The sequence below is a fragment of the Chiloscyllium punctatum genome, chromosome 9 (genome assembly GCF_047496795.1).
Source record: "Chiloscyllium punctatum isolate Juve2018m chromosome 9, sChiPun1.3, whole genome shotgun sequence".
NCBI lineage: Eukaryota > Metazoa > Chordata > Chondrichthyes > Orectolobiformes > Hemiscylliidae > Chiloscyllium > Chiloscyllium punctatum.
In genome coordinates, this window is record NC_092747.1 from 34,349,377 (window position 1) to 34,370,592 (window position 21,216).

A 21,216-nucleotide genomic window follows, 5' to 3' on the forward strand; every position below is an offset into this window, starting at 1 on the left:
ACCACACCTCCAATTTTGGTGTCATCAGCAAACTTACTTACTGTACTTCTTATGCTCCCATCCAAATCATTTATATAAATGATGAAAAGTAGTGGACCCAGCACCGATCCTTGTGGCACTCGACTGGTCACAGGCCTCCAGTCTGAAATGCAACCCTCCACCACCACCCTGTCTTCTATCTATGACCAGTTCTATATCCAAATGGCAAGTTCTCCTTGTATTCCATAAGATCTAACCTTGCTCAGTGTCCCATAGGGAACTTTGTCAAATGCCTTACCGAAGTCCATTTAGATCACATCTACCCTCATCAATCCTCTTTGTTACTTCTTCAAAACCCTTGCCTCAGGATTTACAGACAATTAAGAACTTTCAGAGTGCTGGAAATACAGCAGCCAATTTGCACATAGCAATGATCCACAATGCAATAATCACCATTTAATCTGATTTAGTAACACTTGTTGAAGAATAAATATTGACTCTGACATTGTAGAGAACTCCACTGATTATTGCTATTGGAGCTTTCATCTTTCATTTAAACGGTGCAGCAATTCTTTAGTATAGCAACCACCTGATGAAGCAGCAGTGCCTCGAAAGCTAGTGCTTCAAATAAACCTGTTGGACTATAACCTGGTGTTGAGAGATTTTTAACTTAGTACAGCAGTCAAATGCCAGCTGAAATCACTGGAGGGGGATTTGAATCTACAATAGTCAGACTTAGAGACAAATGCGAAACCTTGTCAACTTGTATTTGTTACACAAAGCACCAGAATAGACCAGTCAAATTTACATTAGAAATATCTGCATTCTGTGAAAACACAAATATCAAACCCAGACTTCTTACTAAGCATGAACTATATTCAAAACTGACATCATACAAGTTTAAACCTTAAGTGAAATACCAAGGAAGTGAAAAATTGTATCGACAGTTTAACAAAAATACATTTTCAACACACCGGTATTTGTGTTCTACAAAATGCATTCTACCATGTATTAATATCGCACATTTCATGTACTTACCTTCCTCGGTTGAAAATCATACTTCACACAATGCTGGAAACCTTTTCCTTTTGATTTCAATGATGTTATAATCAAACAGTTTCCAACAAAATGTGCTGAATAGCCAACTCCTTTACTCGTTCGAAAGCTGCAAATGGATAATGCAACATTATTGTATGTCTTCGAAAAAAAGGTCTGTTGCAGATAAATCATGGTTCACGATATACATTTCTAAACAATGTTAAATTAATACTGCCCAGTTTTATAATTAGTCAGGACAAATCATTCTACACACACCTTCAATATCATCTCTGAATCACAAAGATGCAAAGCCAAAATCATTAGTCTGCTTCAAATTAAGCAAGGGAAGAGCAACAGAGAAAGCATACCCCTCAATTGCTTTTTCTTGCATCCTAATTTCTAACCAGCAATGAAGAAGTTCGGAACTTACAGGTATCCAGCAAGCATAATTTACATCAACTTTTTACAAAAGCATGCTGTGTGCCCAGCCTCTTTCCAGCCCATCTTTGAACTTTCCCCCCATAATACAGAGATGGATACGTCGCCCACTGGGCTATTCACCCTCAGAGCTACGAAGACACTTTACTGCCCAATTAGTTAGCAATTAAGGTTTAAATCTGCCTTTACTATCATAAACACAGGCCAGTGGCAGGCAGGGCTGAATGCAAAGTGTGTTCTTGAATAGTCTTCTCTGAAGAGTTGGGAATGGGCCGCTTCGCAATCAAAGGATGCCTCGAATCTGACTTATTAAGGAGATGCACTTTTGTCTTGTTCACATAAGTTGAACATCTGTTGTGGGGGGTGGTCTGCACTGAAATGGATTTGTAATCACAAGCTGGAATGTAATAAAAACTACAAGTCCAAGTGCAAAAATATTATGAGCACTGAGTAGCATTTTGTTGCATCCCGTGAATTACTTTTCTAAAAGAAAATCTTGAACTTCCCGTAGTTTTAGACGTAAATTCCCTTATGCACCTATGCCAATCTTTCCATACTGCCATTTTATATTGTTTCAACCAAGCTCATTGCATGGTTCAAGAACAGCTTTCCACATACCTCCTGACCCACCCTTGTAACCTCCTGCTCCAACTATTGGCTTCAGCAACTTCAAATCTTATGTCTTAATAATTTTCTCATCAGTACTTTCACATTCCACTGGATTTTGTTGGAACATTGCATATATCTATGATCAGGCCAAACATGAATCTTTAAAAGAACCAAGATGGATAACAATGTGTCAAATTGTGATGTCATGCCACGTGACATTTTAAAGGTATAAGCCTCACTGTGAATTACTGTCACAGTACATTGGAATCCATCAGGGAAGTCTGTTAAATCGATCAGCTTCGAACCTAGACCACACTGATGTTTGTAATAGAGTAGGAGTGCATTTAGTTGTTTCTGCAAATAAGTCATCTGATCATCATTCAGTCAAAAAACCCATCTCTTCAGAAGAACTTACATAATAACATAAAACATAAGGTTTTATTCTACTTTCATATTTTTATCCACTTTGACTTTTCATGAATTTTAATGAAATGAAGCATATCATCTTTATTGTTTATCCACAACTTTTTACCACTGTCAAGCTCTTCTATTGATGTCAGGAGTTGTAAAATAAGTTAGCAATTTCTCGCAACAGTGCTTAAGCAGTGTAAGTTTTATCTATTATACTTTCTTCCTGATGTGATTCTGTTCGCCGAGCTGCGAATTTGTGTTGCAGACGTTTCGTCCCCTGTCTAGGTGACATCCTCAGTGATTGGGAGCCTCCTGTGAAGCGCTTCTGTGATCTTTCCTCCGGCATTTGTCGAGGTTGGAATCTGCCGCTTCCGGTTGTCAGTTCCAGCTGTCCGTTGCAGTGGCCGGTATATTGGGTCCAGGTCGATGTGCTTGTTGATTGAATCTGTGGATAAGTGCCATGCCTCTAGGAATTCCCTGGCTGTTCTCTGTTTGGCTTGTCCTATAATAGTAGTGTCATCCCAGTCGAATTCATGTTACTTGTCATCTGTGTGTGGGGTTACTAAGGATAGCTGGTCGTGTCGTTTCATGGCTAGTTGGTGTTCATGGATGCAGATCGTTAGCTGTCTTCCTGTTTGTCCTATGTAGTGTTTTGTGCAGTCCTTGCATGGGATTTTGTACACTACATTGGTTTTGCTCATGCTGGGTATCGAGTCCTTTGTCCTGGTGAGTTTTTGCCTGAGAGTGGCTGTTGGTTTGTGTGCTGTTATGAGTCCTAGTGGTCGCAGTAGTCTGGCTGTCTGTTCGGAAATGCTCTTGATGTATGGGGTAGTGTGGCTAGTCCTTTGGGTTGTGGCATGTCCTTGATCCGTTGTCTTTCCCTTAGACATCTGTTGATGAAATTACGCGGGTATTCGTTTTTGGCGAATACATTGTAGAGGTGTTCTTCTTCCTCTTTTTGCAGTTCTGGTGTACTGCAGTGTGTTGCGGCCCTTTTGAATAGTGTCTTGATGCAACTTCTTTTGTGTGTATGAGTACATGCCACAACCCAAAGGACTAGCCACACTACCATACATCAAGAGCATTTCCGAACTGACAGCCAGACTACTGCGACCACTAGGACTCATAACAGCACACAAACCAACAGCCACTCTCAGACAACAACTCACCAGAACGAAGGACCCGATGCCCAGCATGAGCAAAACCAATGTAGTGTACAAAATCCCATGCAAGGGTTGCACAAAACACTACATAGGACAAACAGGAAGACAGCTAACGATCCGCATCCATGAACACCAACTAGCCACAAAACGACACGACCAGCTATCCTTAGTAGCCCCACACACAGATGGCAAGCAACATGAATTCGACTGGGACAACACTACTATTATAGGACAAGCCAGAGAATAGCCAGGGAATTCCTAGAGGCATGGCACTCATCCACAGATTCAAATCAATAAGCACATCGATCTGGACCCAATATACCGGCCACTGCAACGGACAGCTGGAACTGACAACCGGAAGCAGCAGATTCAAACCACCACAAATGCCGTTGGAAAGATCACAGAAGTGCTTCACAGGAGGCCCCCAAGCACTGAGGATGTCACCCAGACAGGGGACGAAACGTCTGCAACACAAATTCCCAGCTCGGCGAACAGAACCACAACAACGAGCACCTGAGCTACAAATCTTTTTAGAAACTTTGAATACTTTCTTCCTTCCTGTTCATGTTTTGCCAATATCATGGAGGGGCTGGTCTGCTTTCAAATATTAATCTAATGATCTGTCAAATCAGAAATAATAGCTTCCTTTCCTTAGAAGTCAAAGCTGCTGCTGTGTGGATGCAGAATTTTCTGCTTGGAATTGTGTTTTGAAATATGCCTCATTTGTCATATTTGTTACTTCTACAACATGCTACATTGTTCGTCTAAATTAGGTATGAGGAAATAAAGAGCAATATATACAATTTAATTCTCTTAATTAAACTTACTATACAAGGTCGCATCTCTAACTGACAGCTCAGAAAAAGAGCTAAGTAAATAAAAAAAATTGCTGGAAAAACTGAGCAAGTCTGGCAGCATCTGTAGCAAGAGAAAGAGTTAATGATTCAAGTTCAGTAAGCAAGAAAACTTATGGATATTATATAATGCATTTACAATACAACTGAAAAATGTTAAATCAAACAAATAAATATTCAGCATAAACAAATTAATTCCATATAAAATGCAACTTCCAGTCCTTAAAATTAAAGCGTTTTTATTAATTATATTGTCATTTGTATTCCCAACCACAAGACAAGTGCAGCTCATCAATCAGAAAAATTTAATAAGTACATTCTTAAAAAACACCAGCTTATATAATAACTATGCATAAGTAAATTTTGAGTATATACCAGTAAAGATATGGCTTGTCTTTGTCCACGTTTATATTATTTAGCGGATCCATGCGAAACCAAGTATTTAAAGTAAAACCATTTTGGTAAGGCCACTTAGCAATGGGAGGCAAAGCAATGGCCTGGAAAAGAAAAAGGTAACAGATTTCAGAGCATTATGGAGGCCTACGAACATATTGATTACATGTGGTCATTGTGATGTAATCTGCCGCAAATCGATGTGCACTATGATGGTCAGCTATATTCTTGACATGACCTAGATCAGCAATGGGTATGTTTTAACAACTCATACTTAATGTTGCAAAAAAGTCCTTTGGTGCTTAACCTTACAATAAAAGACTTTGCCAGAGATCCAAGGTTAAAAAGCACCTTGGTTGAGAAGGAGAAGGCGGCACGGTGGCACAGTGGTTAGCACTGCTGCCTCACAGCGCCAGAGACCCGGGTTCAATTCCCGCCTCAGGCGACTGACTGTGTGGAGTTTGCACGTTCTCCCCGTGTCTGTGTGGGTTTTCTCCGGGTGCTCCGGTTTCCTCCCACACTCCAAAGATGTGCAGGTCAGGTGAATTGGCCATGCTAAATTGCCCGTAGTGTTAGGTAAGGGGTAGATGTAGATGTAGGGGTAAGGGTGGGTTACGCTTCGGCGGGGCGGTGTGGACTTGTTGGGCCGAAGGGCCTGTTTCCACACTGTAAGTAATCTAATCTAATCTAAAAAAAATTTAGGGAGATAATTCCACAGTTAGTCCAAACCAATTGAAAGCAAGGTCAGAAATGTTGCAGCAATTAAAATCACAAATCAACAAGATACCAAATTGGAGCAGCAATGATGTTTTGAAGACTTCTAAGACTGGTGGCAGTTGCAAGGATTGACAGGGCAGGCAAGGATGGAAGGATCTGAAAACCATCATGAAAAACATTAAAATTGAACCATTGCTAGATTTGTAACAAATGCTTATGTTTATGGAAATACTGGTAGAAGTAGGAGATCTGGAGCACATGCACCTTACAATTCTACCAGATTCACAGTTACATTTACTATACCTCCTCACACCCTGCTTCTAGTAAGAAGCACATTTGTTCTTCCAGTTTCTCCATTTCTTTGACATCTATTCCAATGTTGTGCATTAAAATGGTACTTTCAACAAGTCTTCCTATTTCTTCCCCAAGGACTTTTACCACCACTTCCCCCACTATGATTGACAGGGTGATCAACCTTGTCTGACCAATTTTCCAATTTCCACCCAGAAACAGTCATGTTCCCTTCTCCTTTCTTTCTACCCCTCCATTGAGGGACCTCGACCTTCTGACCACTCACTATTTCAATACGTGTTTATATTTCTTTCCTTGGCCAGCTGCAATGTTCCAGTGAATCCCACTGGAAACTGGAGGAACAGCATTTGATTTTTTGATGAGGAACTTCATAACCTTCTGGACTCAATATTAAGTACACCAACTCCTGAGCATGAATTCGTTGCTTAGACATATTATCTGCTAAATATTTTTTAATTTAAGTCATGTAACTATTTCAAATGTCTACTAAGTGATAGATGCTAGACCAAAAGTTGAATTTTGAGGAAAGATTACATAAACCATGACTTTACTGCCTGAAATTTATAAAAGGTAAGGAATGACCTGCTTGAAGTTTTCAAAATATTAAATGCAACTGATAGAGTAGATAGAAAGAATTATTTTCTGCTGGTTGTCAAATCGAGGACTCGGGAATTTAGTCTAAAAGTTGAGCAAGCCTTTCATGAATGAAATTTGGAAGTACTTCTATTTACAATGAGTGCAGAAGTTTGAAAGTATCTGCTGCAAATTACTGTCAATTTTTAGCTTCAAAACTGAAATCAATAAATACTTTATAACCAAAGATATTAAGAGATATAGATAATTTTATGGAGGTATGCCACAGATTATGATATCCTTGAATGGTAGAATAGGTTCAATAGTGCCAGCATAACTCAATAAGCTAAATGTGATGCTGAACACAAATTGGTGATAGTTCAGATGTGAGCTTGCAAGCTTTTGGTAAGCGCAAGGTTGCATTACGTAGAAGATGGGATGTTGGCCGGCAGAACATTGACATAGTCAAGTCCAAAGAATGCAACTGGAGTTTATTTTTTGTATGTCCTGACAGATTAATTGTCATGGTGCATTAAAAAAATCCTCACTGTTTGTTGAAATGTACCTCCTCAACTTTTCATTCCATCCACTAAATTACAAACAGGAAGTCAATAGCATTTCTTCCTCCTTCCTGCTCTGTCCTGTTTTTTTTTTACAAAAAAATATCTTTTATCCCCAACTATTTTAAAAAACCCTGGAATTACCTGCTCTTATGTTTGTTCTACTATAAATAAATACTTCAGCTACGACTGGATCTAGTGTCTTTTCCCCAATGTACGTAGGCAATACTTCAGAGATGACCTGGTGTATTAGTCCAGGGTGAAGACAAAGAACTAAGGGACTGCAACAAAAAGGTGGGAAGAGAAACAGAAAGAAGGAGATCAAAAAGAAATGAGTGATGAGAAGAAAAAGTTAGAAGTGAGTGGGAAAAAAAACAAGATATTTAGTTTGGCACACACCTAGTTTTACAACAAACTAATACTGCCTACATTTTTTTTTAGTACACAAGGCTGCATAATTGAACTTAGACCAAACATTTATGCAACAAAAACAGCAAAATCAACAGCACAGTGGCAGATGAAAGTCAGTATAATTTGATGCAAGGTATTAAAGGTAAGGTATGGAGGGGAAAAAAAAAAAAGGCAAAACATATATTCCAAGAACACTTACTCATGGGTGGAGGTGAAAAATATTCAAGATTGAAATTGAAAGTGCTACGAAGTTAATGGGAATGATATTTAAAACAGAAACTAGTAGCAAAGCTAAGCTATTCTTCACTTAGAGCCCACTCTGTCATTCAATATGATCACAGCTAATCCTCTATTTCAACACTATATTCCTGTATTCTCTCCATACTCATTGATACCTTTATGAGCTTAAAAAACTGATCAATCTCTTTCATTAAAGTACTAAATGACCAAGCGCCACAGCCTTCCTTGTAGAAAATTCCATAGGTTAACCACCCAAGTCATAGAGATGTACAGCATGGAAACAGACCCTTCGGTCCAACCCATCCATGCTGACCAGATATCCCAACCCAATCTAGTCCCACCTACCAGCACCCGGCCCATATCCCTCCAAACCCTTCCTATTCATATACCCATCCAAATGCCTCTTAAATATTGCAATTGTACCAGCCTCCATCACTTCCTCTGGCAGCTCATTCCATACACATACCACTCTCTGTGAAAAAGCTGCCCCTTAGGTCTCTTTTATATCTTTCCCTTCTCACCCTAGACCTATGCCTATAATTCTGGACTCCCCAACCGCAGGGAAAAGACTTTGCCTATTTACCCGAACCACGCCCCTCATAATTTTGTAAACCTCTAGAAGGTCACCCCTTAGCCTCCAAAACTCGAGGGAAAACAGCCCCAGCCTGTTCAGCCTCTCCCTGTAGCTCAGATCCTCCAACCCTGGCAACATCCTTTTAAATCTTTTCTGAACCCTCTCAAATTTCACAACATCTTTCCAATAGGAAGGAGACCAGAATTGCACGCAATATTCTAACAGTGGCCTAACCAATGTCCAGTCAAGCCGCAACATGACCTCCCAACTCCCTGTACTCAATACTCTGACCAATAAAGGAAAGCATACCAAACACTACCTTCACTATGCTATCTACCTACGACTCCACTTTCAAGGAGCTATGAACTTGCACTCCAAGGTCTCTTTGTTCAGCAACATCACCTAGGATCTTACTATTAAGTCCTGCTAAGATTTGCTTTCCCAAAATGCAGCACCTCGCATTTAGCTGAATTAAACTCCATCTGCCACTTCTCAGCCCATTGGCCCATCTGCTTCAGATCCTGTTGTAATCTGAGGTAACCCTCTTCACTGTCCACTACACCTCCAATTTTGGTTTCATCTGCAAGCTTACTAACTCCCCTCAACCCTGAATGGCCTGCTTCATTCCTGAGACTGTGACCCCTGCTTTTAGACTGGCCAATCAGTGTAAACATCCTCCCTGCATCTAGCCCTTCAAGCCCTGTTAGAATTTTATGTTTAATCAGATCTGCTCTCATTCTTCTCAACTTGGAGGTGCCAGTGTTGGACTGGGGTGGACAAAGTTAACAATCACACAACACCAGGTTTAGTCAAACCTGTTGGACTATAACCTGGTGTTGAGAGACTTTGAACTCTTCCAACTTGAGTTAATGCAATCCCGATCACAAAATCAAAAGGAGTGTAAAAGCACAGAAGGAAGTCATCAGATCAGCACCATCTCATTAAATGATCACCAAATTAATTCCAGTCTCCTGCTTTATTTCTCCCTTACCCCTGTAAATTATTTACATCCAAGCATTCACCCAATGCCCTCTTGAATGCCTCAAATTACACTTACCTCAACCAGACTTCAGGCAGTGCATTCCATACCTTATTTACTTGCTGAAAGAGATTTTCTTTACTTTACCCTTGCTTCTTATACTGATCACTAAATCTGAACTCTCTTATGCTTATTAATTTTACAAGCAGATCTACTCCTTCCAGCCCATTCATGATTTTTAAAACCTTTATCTGACCTCCTCTTACCCTCCTTCGCTCCAAGGAGAAGAACCTCAACTTCCCCAATCTACTCTCATAACTGAAATTCCTCATCCCTGGAACCATTCTTGTAAACTGCTTTGACACTCTCGCCAATGCGCTCACATCCTTCTTATAAAGTGGCGCCCAGAACTATACATAATATTCTTACATCAAAATCTGACAAATATCTTGCATAATTTCAGTGTCGCTACCTTGCTCTTGTACTCGACTTGGTTAATACAGAGTACAAGAGTAAAGAACGCTGTGATTTACTTACTGTTCGGACTCCTGGTCCTGCCACTTTCAATACTCTAAGCAAATACTCAACTCACCTTAAAAACAGAAATAGCTGGTAAAACTCAGGAGGTTTAGCAGCATTAGAGAGAAAGCATGGTTACTGGTTCTGGTCCTGTGATCCTTCTTCAGTATGAAGACCCTTTTGAAGGCGAGTCACTGGTCCTAAAATGCTTTCTCTCCACAAATGTTGCCAGATCTGCAGTTTTTCCAGCTATTTCTGTTCGAGTTCCAGCATCTGCATTTTTTTTTATTTGTGTGTCCCAACATATTATTTTAAAATTTTTTCACCTTCTAGAGGTTTACAAAATTGAGGGGCATGGATAGGATAAAAAGACAGTCTTTTCCCTGGGGTCGGGGAGTCCAGAATTAGAGGGCATAGGTCTAAGGTGAGAGGGGAAAAGGTATATATCTGCCATATGTTTGCATATTCAACTTTTCTAGATCAACATGAAACCTCTTTGCAGCCTCCTTATAACTCTCAACTCCACTTAGCTTTGTGCCATTAGCAAACTTATAAATATTGCATTTTGTTCCCTCATCCAAGTCATTTATATATATCTGAATAGCTGGGGCTCAAGCACTGATCTCTGAAGTACAAACAGTAGTCACCACCTGCCAACCAAAAGAAGACCCATTTATTCTTGTTCCAGTCTGTCAACTACTGGTTCAATTCATGCCAGTTTATTACTCCCAATCCCATGTGTTTTAATTTAGCTCATTAGCCTCTGTGGGACTTTATCAAAAGCCTACCTGAAATCTAAATAAATCCAGGTCCACTGGGTCTCCCTGATCTATTCTATTAGTAACACCTTCACAAAGCTCCATGAAATTAGTTAAGCATGACTTTCCTCGCAAAAGCCAATGCCGACTTTGTTTAATCACACTGGTGTTTTCCAAGTGTTCCATTATCTTTTATACTATTATTCTTTTATGATAGATTTTAGCAAGTTCCACACTACTGATGTTAGACTAATAGTTTGTAATTCTGTTTTCTTTTCCCCGTTTTTAAATAATAGTTTTACATATGCCACCATCCAAATCTGTATGAATGGCTCCAGTGTCTACAGAAGATGACCACCAATGCATCCAATATTCCAGAGCCACTTTCTATAAAACTCTCTAGGATGCAGATTTTCAGACCATGGGCATTTTATAGAACATAGCGCAGTACAGAACAGAAACAGGCCATTCAGATCATGATGTCTCTCTAAATTAATGGCAGCTGTCTACATATGATCCATACCCCTCCATATTCTGCCTCTTCATGTGTCAAAGTGCCTCTTAAACATTGTTATCAGCTCAGCTTCCTGCAGTTCTGTCAATCTTTAATCTTGTTAATTTGACTAGCACCTTCTTTTTAAATTAATACTTATTTTCTTCAATTTCTCCCTCTCACTGGGTCCAATTAATATACATTTACTTCATAGCAGCAAATAAAACAAATAGACTTCTGGATTATATTAAATGAGTGAAACACAAATATGAGGATATCAAGTTGGAACTATTCGCACTTCATCTTAAATATTCTGTTAAGTGTTAGGAACATAGCAACACAAGGACAGGAATGGGTAATTCAGAATGCTCTGCCTTTCTAGATCAAGAATTTAGATTATCTACCTCAACACTATTCCTCTGCACTATCCCCATAATCATTGACATCATTAGAATCTAGAAATCACTACCTCTCTATGACTGAGTTATATAGCCTTTGGCATAGTTAATTTCAAAACTCCTGTATTTTGAGTTAACAAATTCATTCTTACCTCAGTACCAAATGTTTAGTTCCTTATTCTTGAGATTGCAACCTAATGCTCAAACACCATCTCTCTCTCCCCACCCCCCACAACCCAACACCTCCACCACCACCCCCCACCCCATCCATCTCCCAAACCCACCAGGCATGGCAAACAATTTTTTCCCAACTGGTTCTGAAAGAGTTTTCTTACGTTCACTGACATTACTTAGCATTTTTCTAAACTCCAGAGAATATAGGTCCAGACTCCTCAAACGACAACCTTATTAACTTTGGAATTACTCTAGTGAATACCAGCTACACTTTACAGAAAGTATAAACCTCCTTAGCTAAGGGGACCAAACCAGCACACATTATTCTAGATGCAGTCTTACCAAGGTTTCACTTAATTGCAACAAGACTTCTTCATCAAGCTTTTCATAATTCTTAAAGATGTTACACAAGATTAAATACAGGATTAAAAAAATGAAATCTCTAATAATCTTACTGCTGCACTGCGTCCAGGAAAGTTGAAGAAAGTATCTGGGCCTTGTCTTTGTGGCATCTGATTTAGAATTGACAGTAATTTAACTGCATGCCTGGGCTGTAAAAAGATTGGGAAAAAAGATTGGGAAAAAAGCTTCAATCCAGTTGCATATAAAAGATATGAATTCAAGATTAGATATTATCATTGTAATTTTGTTAATACATTTATCTTAAGAAAAACATTGGTGACATCAGAAAGGTCATAAACCCAAAATCAACTGCTATATGCTCTAATAGCAAGTGACAGAATGAGAGAAATATATGTATCTCAGGATTGAAGGAATTACGGAGATAGAAAGGGGCAAGGCACTAGAGAGCTTTGAAAACAGATGAGAACTTTAAAGATAGAGGTGTTATTTGATCTTGAACCAATGCATGCCAGCAAGCAGAGGTGATGAACTTAACATGGCTAAAGACCTCAAGTCTGTAGAAGGTTGCATGTGGAAGGCAACTATTTGTAATAGTTGAGTCAAGCAGAAACAAAGACATGGATAAGTGTTTCAGAATCAAAAGGAGTTTGAGAGAGACAGTGTTATAGTGGCAGAAATTGACAATCTTAGTAAAGACACAAATTTATCAGAAATTCAAAGCAGCTATCAACATCAATGATGCAGACATCCTAGCCAGACAATTGCCACAGATAGGGATATAGTTAGTTATCAGAGAACAAAGCTTGTAAAGGGAACTGAAGATAATGGGTTCAGCCTTCCCAATACCTAACTGGATTAAATTTCATGCAGAAATAAAAAAGATCCAAGGATACATCCCATGAGACCAGAGGTGACTGTACAATAGCAAGAAGATAAGCAACTGCAGTGATGCACTGGTTATAATTAAATAGATGAGAACAGAACCAAGTGAGAATAGTACCACCCAGCTGAACTACAGTAGAGACACACTGGAGGTCAATGATATAGTCAATCATATCAAAGATAGCAGAAAGAAATAGAGGAAAGAGGAATCATGGCAGCTCAGTGGTTCGCACTGCTGCCTCACATGGCCTGGGATCCGGGCTCGATTCCAGCCTCAAATGTCTGTGTGGAGTTTGCACGTTCACCTTGTGTCAATGGGGATTTCCTCCAGGTGCTCCTTTTTCCTCCCACAGTCCAAAGATGTTCAAGTTAGGTGGATTGGCCATGTTAATTTGCCCATAGTGTCCAGGGATGTGCAAGCTAGGTGGATTAGCCATGGAAAACGTACAGGGATAGGTTAGGGAGTTTTGATCTGGGTGGAATGCTGCCCTTCGGAGATGCAGCGCGGACACTGCTTCCACAGTGTAGGGATTCTATGCTGCTATGAATCAAGGACGGACAGTTTGCCTTCATCACAATCAAGTAGGATATCATGCGTTATCTTATACAAGAGCAATTTTGGTACTCCAAGAGAGCAGAAACTTTATTGAAGAGCACCTAACAAGGGGTCTAGGAAAGTTGGGCAGTGCTGGACTTCGTTGATCACACTCCTGCCTCAGTCAGAAGATCATCAATTCAAGACTCACTACAGTGTAACAATCCAGTCTGACAGAGAAAAAGTGGGGATTGCAGATGCTAGACAGTCAGAGTCAAAAAAGTGGTGCTGGAAAAGTACAGCGGGTCAGGCAGCATCCAAAGGGCAGAACAGTCAACGTTTTGCACATAAGCCCTTCATCAGGAATGAGACTTCAGTTCAGTACTACTGGTGATACCTTCTTTTAAGTGAGACATTAATCGGTCTCTCAATCTCTCCCCCAGTCCCCACACAGACATCCATCCTAATCTGCCAGGTGGAAGCAACATACACTGTAACACAATTGCAAAGAGGTGCAGTGGATTAATCCCAGAAGTCTCTGCCCAATATTTATCTTACAGTAATCATACAAATAGGTTGTTATTTTACCATTTTTACATTATTTGCGTTCTGCACAAATTGACTGACAATTTGTGACACTGGCTATATTCAGGAAGTAATTAACTGGCTATATAGTGGTCATGAGATATGCTATATAAATCCAAGTCTTCCTTTTTACCTTTTCGGATGTGGAAGACAATAACTCAATCAAGGACTCTGGGAAAAGGGAATGTTGAAAAAAGGTGCTATTTTGCAATGTTATTTTCCTGAAGGGTGATGACAGCAAATTTGCAAGGGAAAGAGATAACATACAAGGCATCAAACATGGGCAATCACAAATTGAAGTTGCATGGTCAATAATGTAATAGGAATGCAATCTGGAGAGCTGCAGCTGGGTCTCTAGAACAAGATTTGTTTAAACAGGCCATGATGGAAGACCGAAGGTAAGTAAGAATGATGTAAAATCAAAGTGGGGTTTTGTTGGGGGGGGGGGGGGCTGGTTTCCAATATTAGTAAACTTGGAGTTTACCCAGATTGGTAACTAATCATATGATATCCATAAAAGTAACACAGATTCTTGAGTTCCTTGTGCTTTTTGTTGGATTATTGTTACATGCTCGTGCAAAACAAAAACTTGGTCTCACTGCATTAACATTGAATCTGGAGCTTACCCAAAATCCATTTTCTCCACGCAACATGCTGAAAAGCAGCTTGAGTTCCTTGACAGTGATGCTGTAGCTTGCTAAAACACCCAACATATCAACTAACAAATCTGTAAAGAAATTTCCCACCATTAATCAAGTTGTACATTGATACATTTTATATTCTAGCATGTGAAAAACACAAACCAGAAAGCAACTTGAGAAATTAAAACAACAATGATGGAAATTACAATTCTGCGTCCTGTCCTTATTAAAGAAAACTTGACAAGTTTCTATCAATTACTGATATTTACCTTTTTAACAGGTTCACACTCATTTATTCCAGATTCATTGCAAATGTTTTTAGTAATTGATATTCTGGTATTCTTCTGCAATTCATATTAAATCAAGGAAAAAAAATTTACCAATCAATTTCATTTAAATGTTGATCTGAGATAAAAGTTAAGCTGTTTTATGACTCAAACAAATTCACACAGGTTCACATCATAAAAAATAATTACTTGAAACCTTTGGACTGGAAAGTAATAAAAGAAAATACTGTTTATTTTGAAAGACCACCTAGAGGGAACTTTTGATATTTTTGCATTAAAAATACTAAAATCACAAATAAATCCACAGATTGCAGGCACAGAGGCCAACTACAAAACCTGGCTTTGAACGATTCAAGCAGTTAACATTAAATTCCACTGCTGGTTCTGCATCATACTATACACAGTTAACATATTTTATTGTGTAGGCATACTTTGCACAATGTGTGATACACACACACAGATCTACGAATTAGTCAGAACTATTTGGTTTAGGATTTTGATTGTTTCATTGACAAGTGCTAAAGTTAATTCACTTTGTAGCACCTGCAGCTCTTCTACAGTTGAAATGAAATTGGAAGAGTTTCTGCCACTGTGCCAATCTTCATGGGGCAGTTAGCATTGGTAAGTTATTGCACTCGAGGAAAGGAGACCACAGTCAAAAACAATTCCATTTCTGTTTACTGTGATCAATACCAACCGCAGATATAACTGGGCCATGAGATGAAGTCCTGCCAGCCAAAATTCACATTGCCTGACATGCCATTCTTTCACACAGTAATGTATCCTAAACTTAACATTTTTAATGAAACAATGGCATTAAGAAAAATAAATTTCATTATTCTTGATAATATATTGCGAGGCTTAAATTTTATTTTAATTTGGGTGACATTTTGACAAAACACAAGAATGGCGAAATTTATTTAAAAAGTGAGAAGCTTCACTTTACACTTTTGTAGTTACTGTTATGAACCAAATGTCAGTCATCAATCATTCTAACCTTTCCATGTAAGCCACAACAAATCACTCCATTGTCTCTTGGGTCATCATTAAGTGGCTCCAACACAAAGCCACATTGAATATGGAAGGGTTTTATCCACCCAGAGAGTGGCTTAACCACAAAAATGAAAGTAATGTTAGACACATTAATTTAATATAAGAATGCATATCCTTGGTGCTGCACAGTTAGAAAACTCAAATTTGCATGACGCAAGCACATCATGCAATAAAGAGATTGAAGAAAAAAATACCAGCGTTAAGGAAGTGCATCCCAACTCCACAAAGAACTTCAGGCAACTAATAGAATTGCGCTTATATCCATCCTTGTAAATTGTGCAATGGACAACTTCTTAAAAATGGACAAATAGACAGGAATTAAAAGGCAAAATGATAACATGTAACATGGTAATTGAAGTAAAAACAGATTGAAGTAAAAACAGATTCCATTCATTTTAAAATACAAGCGAATGTCTGATGTCACTATGAGTCAAATAAATATACTTCCATAATAATAATGTTATAGCATATACTGCGTACTGTTGTGCATTACAAAATTGTATCACATTACCAATAAATTGCCTTAATTATCCTAAATATTCAAAGTACTGTATTACCAAACTGACGAGTTTAAAGATCATTAGCTATCACAATATGCTAAATTAATCTGCCTGTCCATTAATTAATCCTCAATCCATGCAGTATATTATTGCAATCCTGCAAATTCTAATTTTGTATAATAACCTCAAGCAAATCACCTTACCATTTTTTTTGAAATTCCAATACACTATACTTACTGGTTTTCCTTTCTCTATTGTACTAGTCATGTCCCTAAAATACTTAAAAAGATTTATTAAACATTTGAGGTTAGCACTCCCAGGAACCCAGATTTGATTCCAACCATGAGTGACGGTCTGTGTGTGGAATTTGCATGTTCTCCCCATGTCTGCAAAGGTTTCTTCTGATGGCCTATAGTTCCTCATTAACGCTGTTCCTTCTTTCCTCAGGAAATGTCCCTGAATCTAAGGAATTCTGGAAAATCAAAATCAAAGCATCCACCACAGATCCCTTTTCTTGGAACTAGTTCAGCACAACCCATCCTTGTTGTTTAGTTTGCTATGCACTGGCTATAAGTTTTCTTAACACATTTTTAAAATTCTACACTGTCAGTGCCTTTTTAACTTTGTATCATCCCACTTAATATTAGGGCAGTTGAAATTGCATGTCACTGTCCTTTAACACAGCACCAACAGTTGTCAGTGTTACAAATAACATACTCCATGACTACAACAAAGGTAAACTATACCTCCTCATCAGCTGATTCCATTTCTGTGTTAACTCATTAGCTGTTAAAACTCTCATTTCACATGCCTTTGTTACCTCTCCACTTGGCAATTCCACACTCTATAGGTTGATCTCCCATATTCAACTGCAGCATCGAAGTCACAGGCTTTTTACAGAAGTAGGCCATTGTCCATTCGGCTATGCCGATTCTCTGAACATTTCGACTGAGTACGAAGCTACCACCTTTTCCTCAACCCTGTCAACATTGATGATTATTTAAATTTCAATCACCATCTTGAATGCTTCAATTTGACTGCCTCCACCAAACTTTCAGGCAGCTCATTCCACGTGCAAAGGACTGTGCAAAAGAGATTTTCTCATGTCACACTTGCTCCTTCAGCAAAACTATGCCCCATGTTCTCAAACATTCATTTTTTTTTAAGTGGGAACAGTTTCTCACCAGCTACTCGATCCAGACCCTTTCTAACAAATCTTCACTCAGCTTTTGCCTTGGCAAGGAAAACAGTCCCAATCTATCCGCATAATTGAACCTTCTCATCCAGAGAAACATCCTTGTTAACTCTTCTGCACTCTCTAATGCATTTATGTCCTTCATTAATTGCAGCGCCCAGAACTGTACACAATATTTTAGCTAAGGTTTAATCAGTGTCCCATAATGTTAAGCATGACATCCCTCCTCCATACTCCACGCCACTATTAAGGTAGCCTTCAATACTGCACTCTCGACTTGCCGTGTCATTTTTAATGACAACTGTACATCAAAGTCGGTGCTCCTGAAATACCCTTTAGAATAGTACCCTGTTTTACAATGTCTTTTGACATTCTTTCTATATCACATACTTCCCTACTTTGAACTTCATCAAACCATCTATTTGCCCACTCCAGCAACTTGTCAATATATTTTTGAAATTCTGCACTGTCATTCTCACAGTTTACAATTCTCCTAAGTTTTGTTTCATCTGTAAGCACAATCTGTGTGCATGTGGATTTTCACTGGGTGCTCTGGTTTCCTCCCAATGTCCAAAAGGCATGCAGGTTAGGTGGACTGGCCACGCTAATTTCCCCGTAGTGTCCAGAGATGTGCAGTCTAGGTGAATTAGCCATAATAAATGCGGAATTACAGGGATAGGGTGGGTTGAGATGAATGTGCTGCAGAGAATTGGTGTAGTTTCGATGGCAGAATGGCCTCTTCCTACAATGTGGGGTTAGGTACAAAAACACTACGAAGAAAGTCACATAACCCTACACAAAAGTAACACCAACATTTACTGTTACTCTTATGGCTCAGGCCAATATAAACTTAGGATGATACATTTCCCTCTCGTCTGAAATCCCTACAGTCACAAATGAGGTACCATTGAGTTATTTGAAGCCCTACTTGAAGTCATGCTTCAATATATAGCTGTTACATATCTTTGCCATGTCATCTGCCCATTTGCCTTAATCACCGGACATCTTGCATTAAATATATACCACGAAGCAGTGCCAAAATCCTCTGTTCTGTTTTGCCACCTTTCATTTCCTCAGTTTTCCATTTGTGTCTACAACTTTATGCCTATTTCCATCGATACCGAATAAAATATTTAAGTATAGACTTTAAAGAGACATGATTGAGCTCTTTAAATAATAAAAGTAATAGATTTGGTCTGTAGAAATAGATCAAACAAGCTGTTTAAGTGATATTGGACAAAGGTGCACAATTGTAAGTTACATAAGCATTGCATAAGCTGCATAATATAATTATTTTTTGAATTGTGACCTATGTAATAGGTTGCTAGCTCACGGCTTGAGTGCAAATTTGCTGAAAACGTTCAGAAGGATGTTAGATAAACTTCTGACTGAGGTCAATCTGATATATGTAGAAGGTGAGATATTAAGGAATGTAGTTCTGGAACATGGTTGATTGGGAAACTCTTCTAAGATCTACAGTGGCAGAGCTTTCTTTCAGCTTTAAGTTACTTCTGAGCACATATTTCTTGGATTCGTAGCCTCTCCAGCATAGATGCCTAATGAATAGGATGGCAAGTGAGATGCATAAGACTTGGATTGTATATGTTTCAACAAAATAATATGAAAGAGGCTTTTTCTATCCTTCATTCTTGTATATATCACATTGTGTTCTCATGTGGCAACTGCAATTTAGGAAACATGAAATAGTGGAAAAAGACAAATGTAAAAGAGGGAGGAGATATGAATGAGAGCTAAAGTGAGACAATTGATTATGATTGATATTTAAATGTATATGAATAACTAAGGTATCTTTTCAAAAGATGATGGGATAAATAGCCTATACCATTGCCATTAAGATGGTATATAACGAATTCTCTGAAAATCTAGCTAAGAATGCAAGTTGTAAAGCATAGCAATGTTCACAAGGATGAAACTGATAAGGGAGCAGATGGGGTTGCAGGGGCTGTAGGAGGAGGATGTTGTATGCATAGAGGCATAATAACACATCACACAGCTAACATAGAATCTTCAGAGTATGCATAGTACTGAAAAAAGGATGTGTTTTAAGTGCTAACAAGTGAAGTGTAAAAATATTATCATCATACAGGAGAATGAAAACTATAAATCGTCAGGCTAACTGCTTTTTGGAGATCTTGGTGGACTTCAACCAAGTGTGCCTCTCAGCATATCTTTCTAAAATAAAGTCAGTAATTTTATATCCAAGATTCAAAGCAGCAGGTAAATGTGAACATACAAAACAGGAAGTAGTAAACCATTTGATTCAAACCTTCTCCACTATTCAATGTCATGGCTGATCTGTTTGTCTTTTAAATTCCACATTATCAACCCCAATATCTCATATCTAACAAGAAACTACCCAATTTCATCTTAAAAATATTTAATGGCTCCATCTCCACCACCTTCGGAGGCAGTGTGTACCAAATTCTCACAACCCTCAGAAAGATTTCTGATCACTGCCCAAAAAGTGCGCCCCAACATAAAGACAGTACCACACAGTCATTCACTTAGTCATGACCATTCAGGATCTTATATAGTTCAATTAGCTCACCCCTCAATCTTGGAAACCCCAGTGGAAACAAGCCTAGCCTACCCTCAGAAGAAAACCTGCTCATTCTAGGTATTCAAGACAAAAAAATTGCAGATGCTGGAATCCAAGTGGACTGGAAGAACACAGCAAGCCAGGCAGCATCGGGAGGTGGAGAAGTCAACATTTCAGGTGTTACTCTTCTTCAGGGCTAGGGGTGGGTGTAAGGGGAGCTGCAAATAAAGAGGGTGGCAGCGGCAGGGTGAAGAAGTGGGGATAGGTGAAGACAGGTAGCGGGTACAATCTGGTTGGCCAATGGGAGGAATGAATCCAGTAGGTGGCTGGGAGAAAGAGAAGGGAGGGAGACGGGCTAGGAAGGGAGTTGGAAGAAGGGAAGGCAGATTATCTGAAATTATCTGGCAAGCTCAATGTTGACGGTCTCCAGATGGATGTTTATGACAAACCCTCGGACTCTCACTACTATCTGGACTACATCACCTCCCATCCAGTATCCTGCCCAGGCAGAAGGAGGTGGTGTTTTTCCAATTTGCGGTTTGGTTCGCTGTGGCAGCAGAGAAGACAAAGGATGGTCATGTTGGAAAGGGAGTGGGAAGGGGAATTAAAATGGGCAGTGACTGGGAGGTCAGGTCAGCCACTGCCGGTCCAGCAGAGATGCTCAGTGACCCGATCCCCAAATCTACATTTGGTCCTCCCGATGCAGAGAAGACCACATCGGGAGAACCTGATGCAGTAAGTTAGGAAGGAAGAGTGGCAGATGAACCTCTGTCTCACCTAGAAGGACTGTTTGGAGCCATGGATAGAAGTGAGAAGGATGGTAACACCAGCAGATTTTGCATCTTTTCTGGTTGCAGGGGAAGGTGCCTGAGGGTTCGGGGAGTTGATGGGGAGAGTGGCGCAAACCAGGGACAGTTGAAGGAAACAGTCCTTGTGGAAGGCAGAGCGGGTTGGGGAGAGGAAGAAATTCTTGGTGGAGGAGTCCACTTGGAGTGCGACGAAGTGATCAAGGATCACGTGTA

At 39.3% G+C, this 21,216-nt stretch overlaps 1 protein-coding gene across 1 annotated transcript in view; it reads right to left on the reverse strand.

The window, feature by feature from the left end:
* nbeaa (neurobeachin a) overlaps positions 1-21,216 on the reverse strand; it is a 913,644-nt gene that overhangs the window by 810,891 nt on the left and 81,537 nt on the right. The window contains exons 3-6 of the mRNA XM_072577218.1: positions 14,585-14,685; positions 12,049-12,144; positions 4,868-4,989; positions 1,018-1,144 (exon numbers count right to left, since the gene is read on the reverse strand). Coding sequence (XP_072433319.1) covers positions 1,018-1,144; positions 4,868-4,989; positions 12,049-12,144; positions 14,585-14,685 — 446 coding nt within the window. The remainder of the gene's footprint in view (positions 1-1,017; positions 1,145-4,867; positions 4,990-12,048; positions 12,145-14,584; positions 14,686-21,216) is intronic.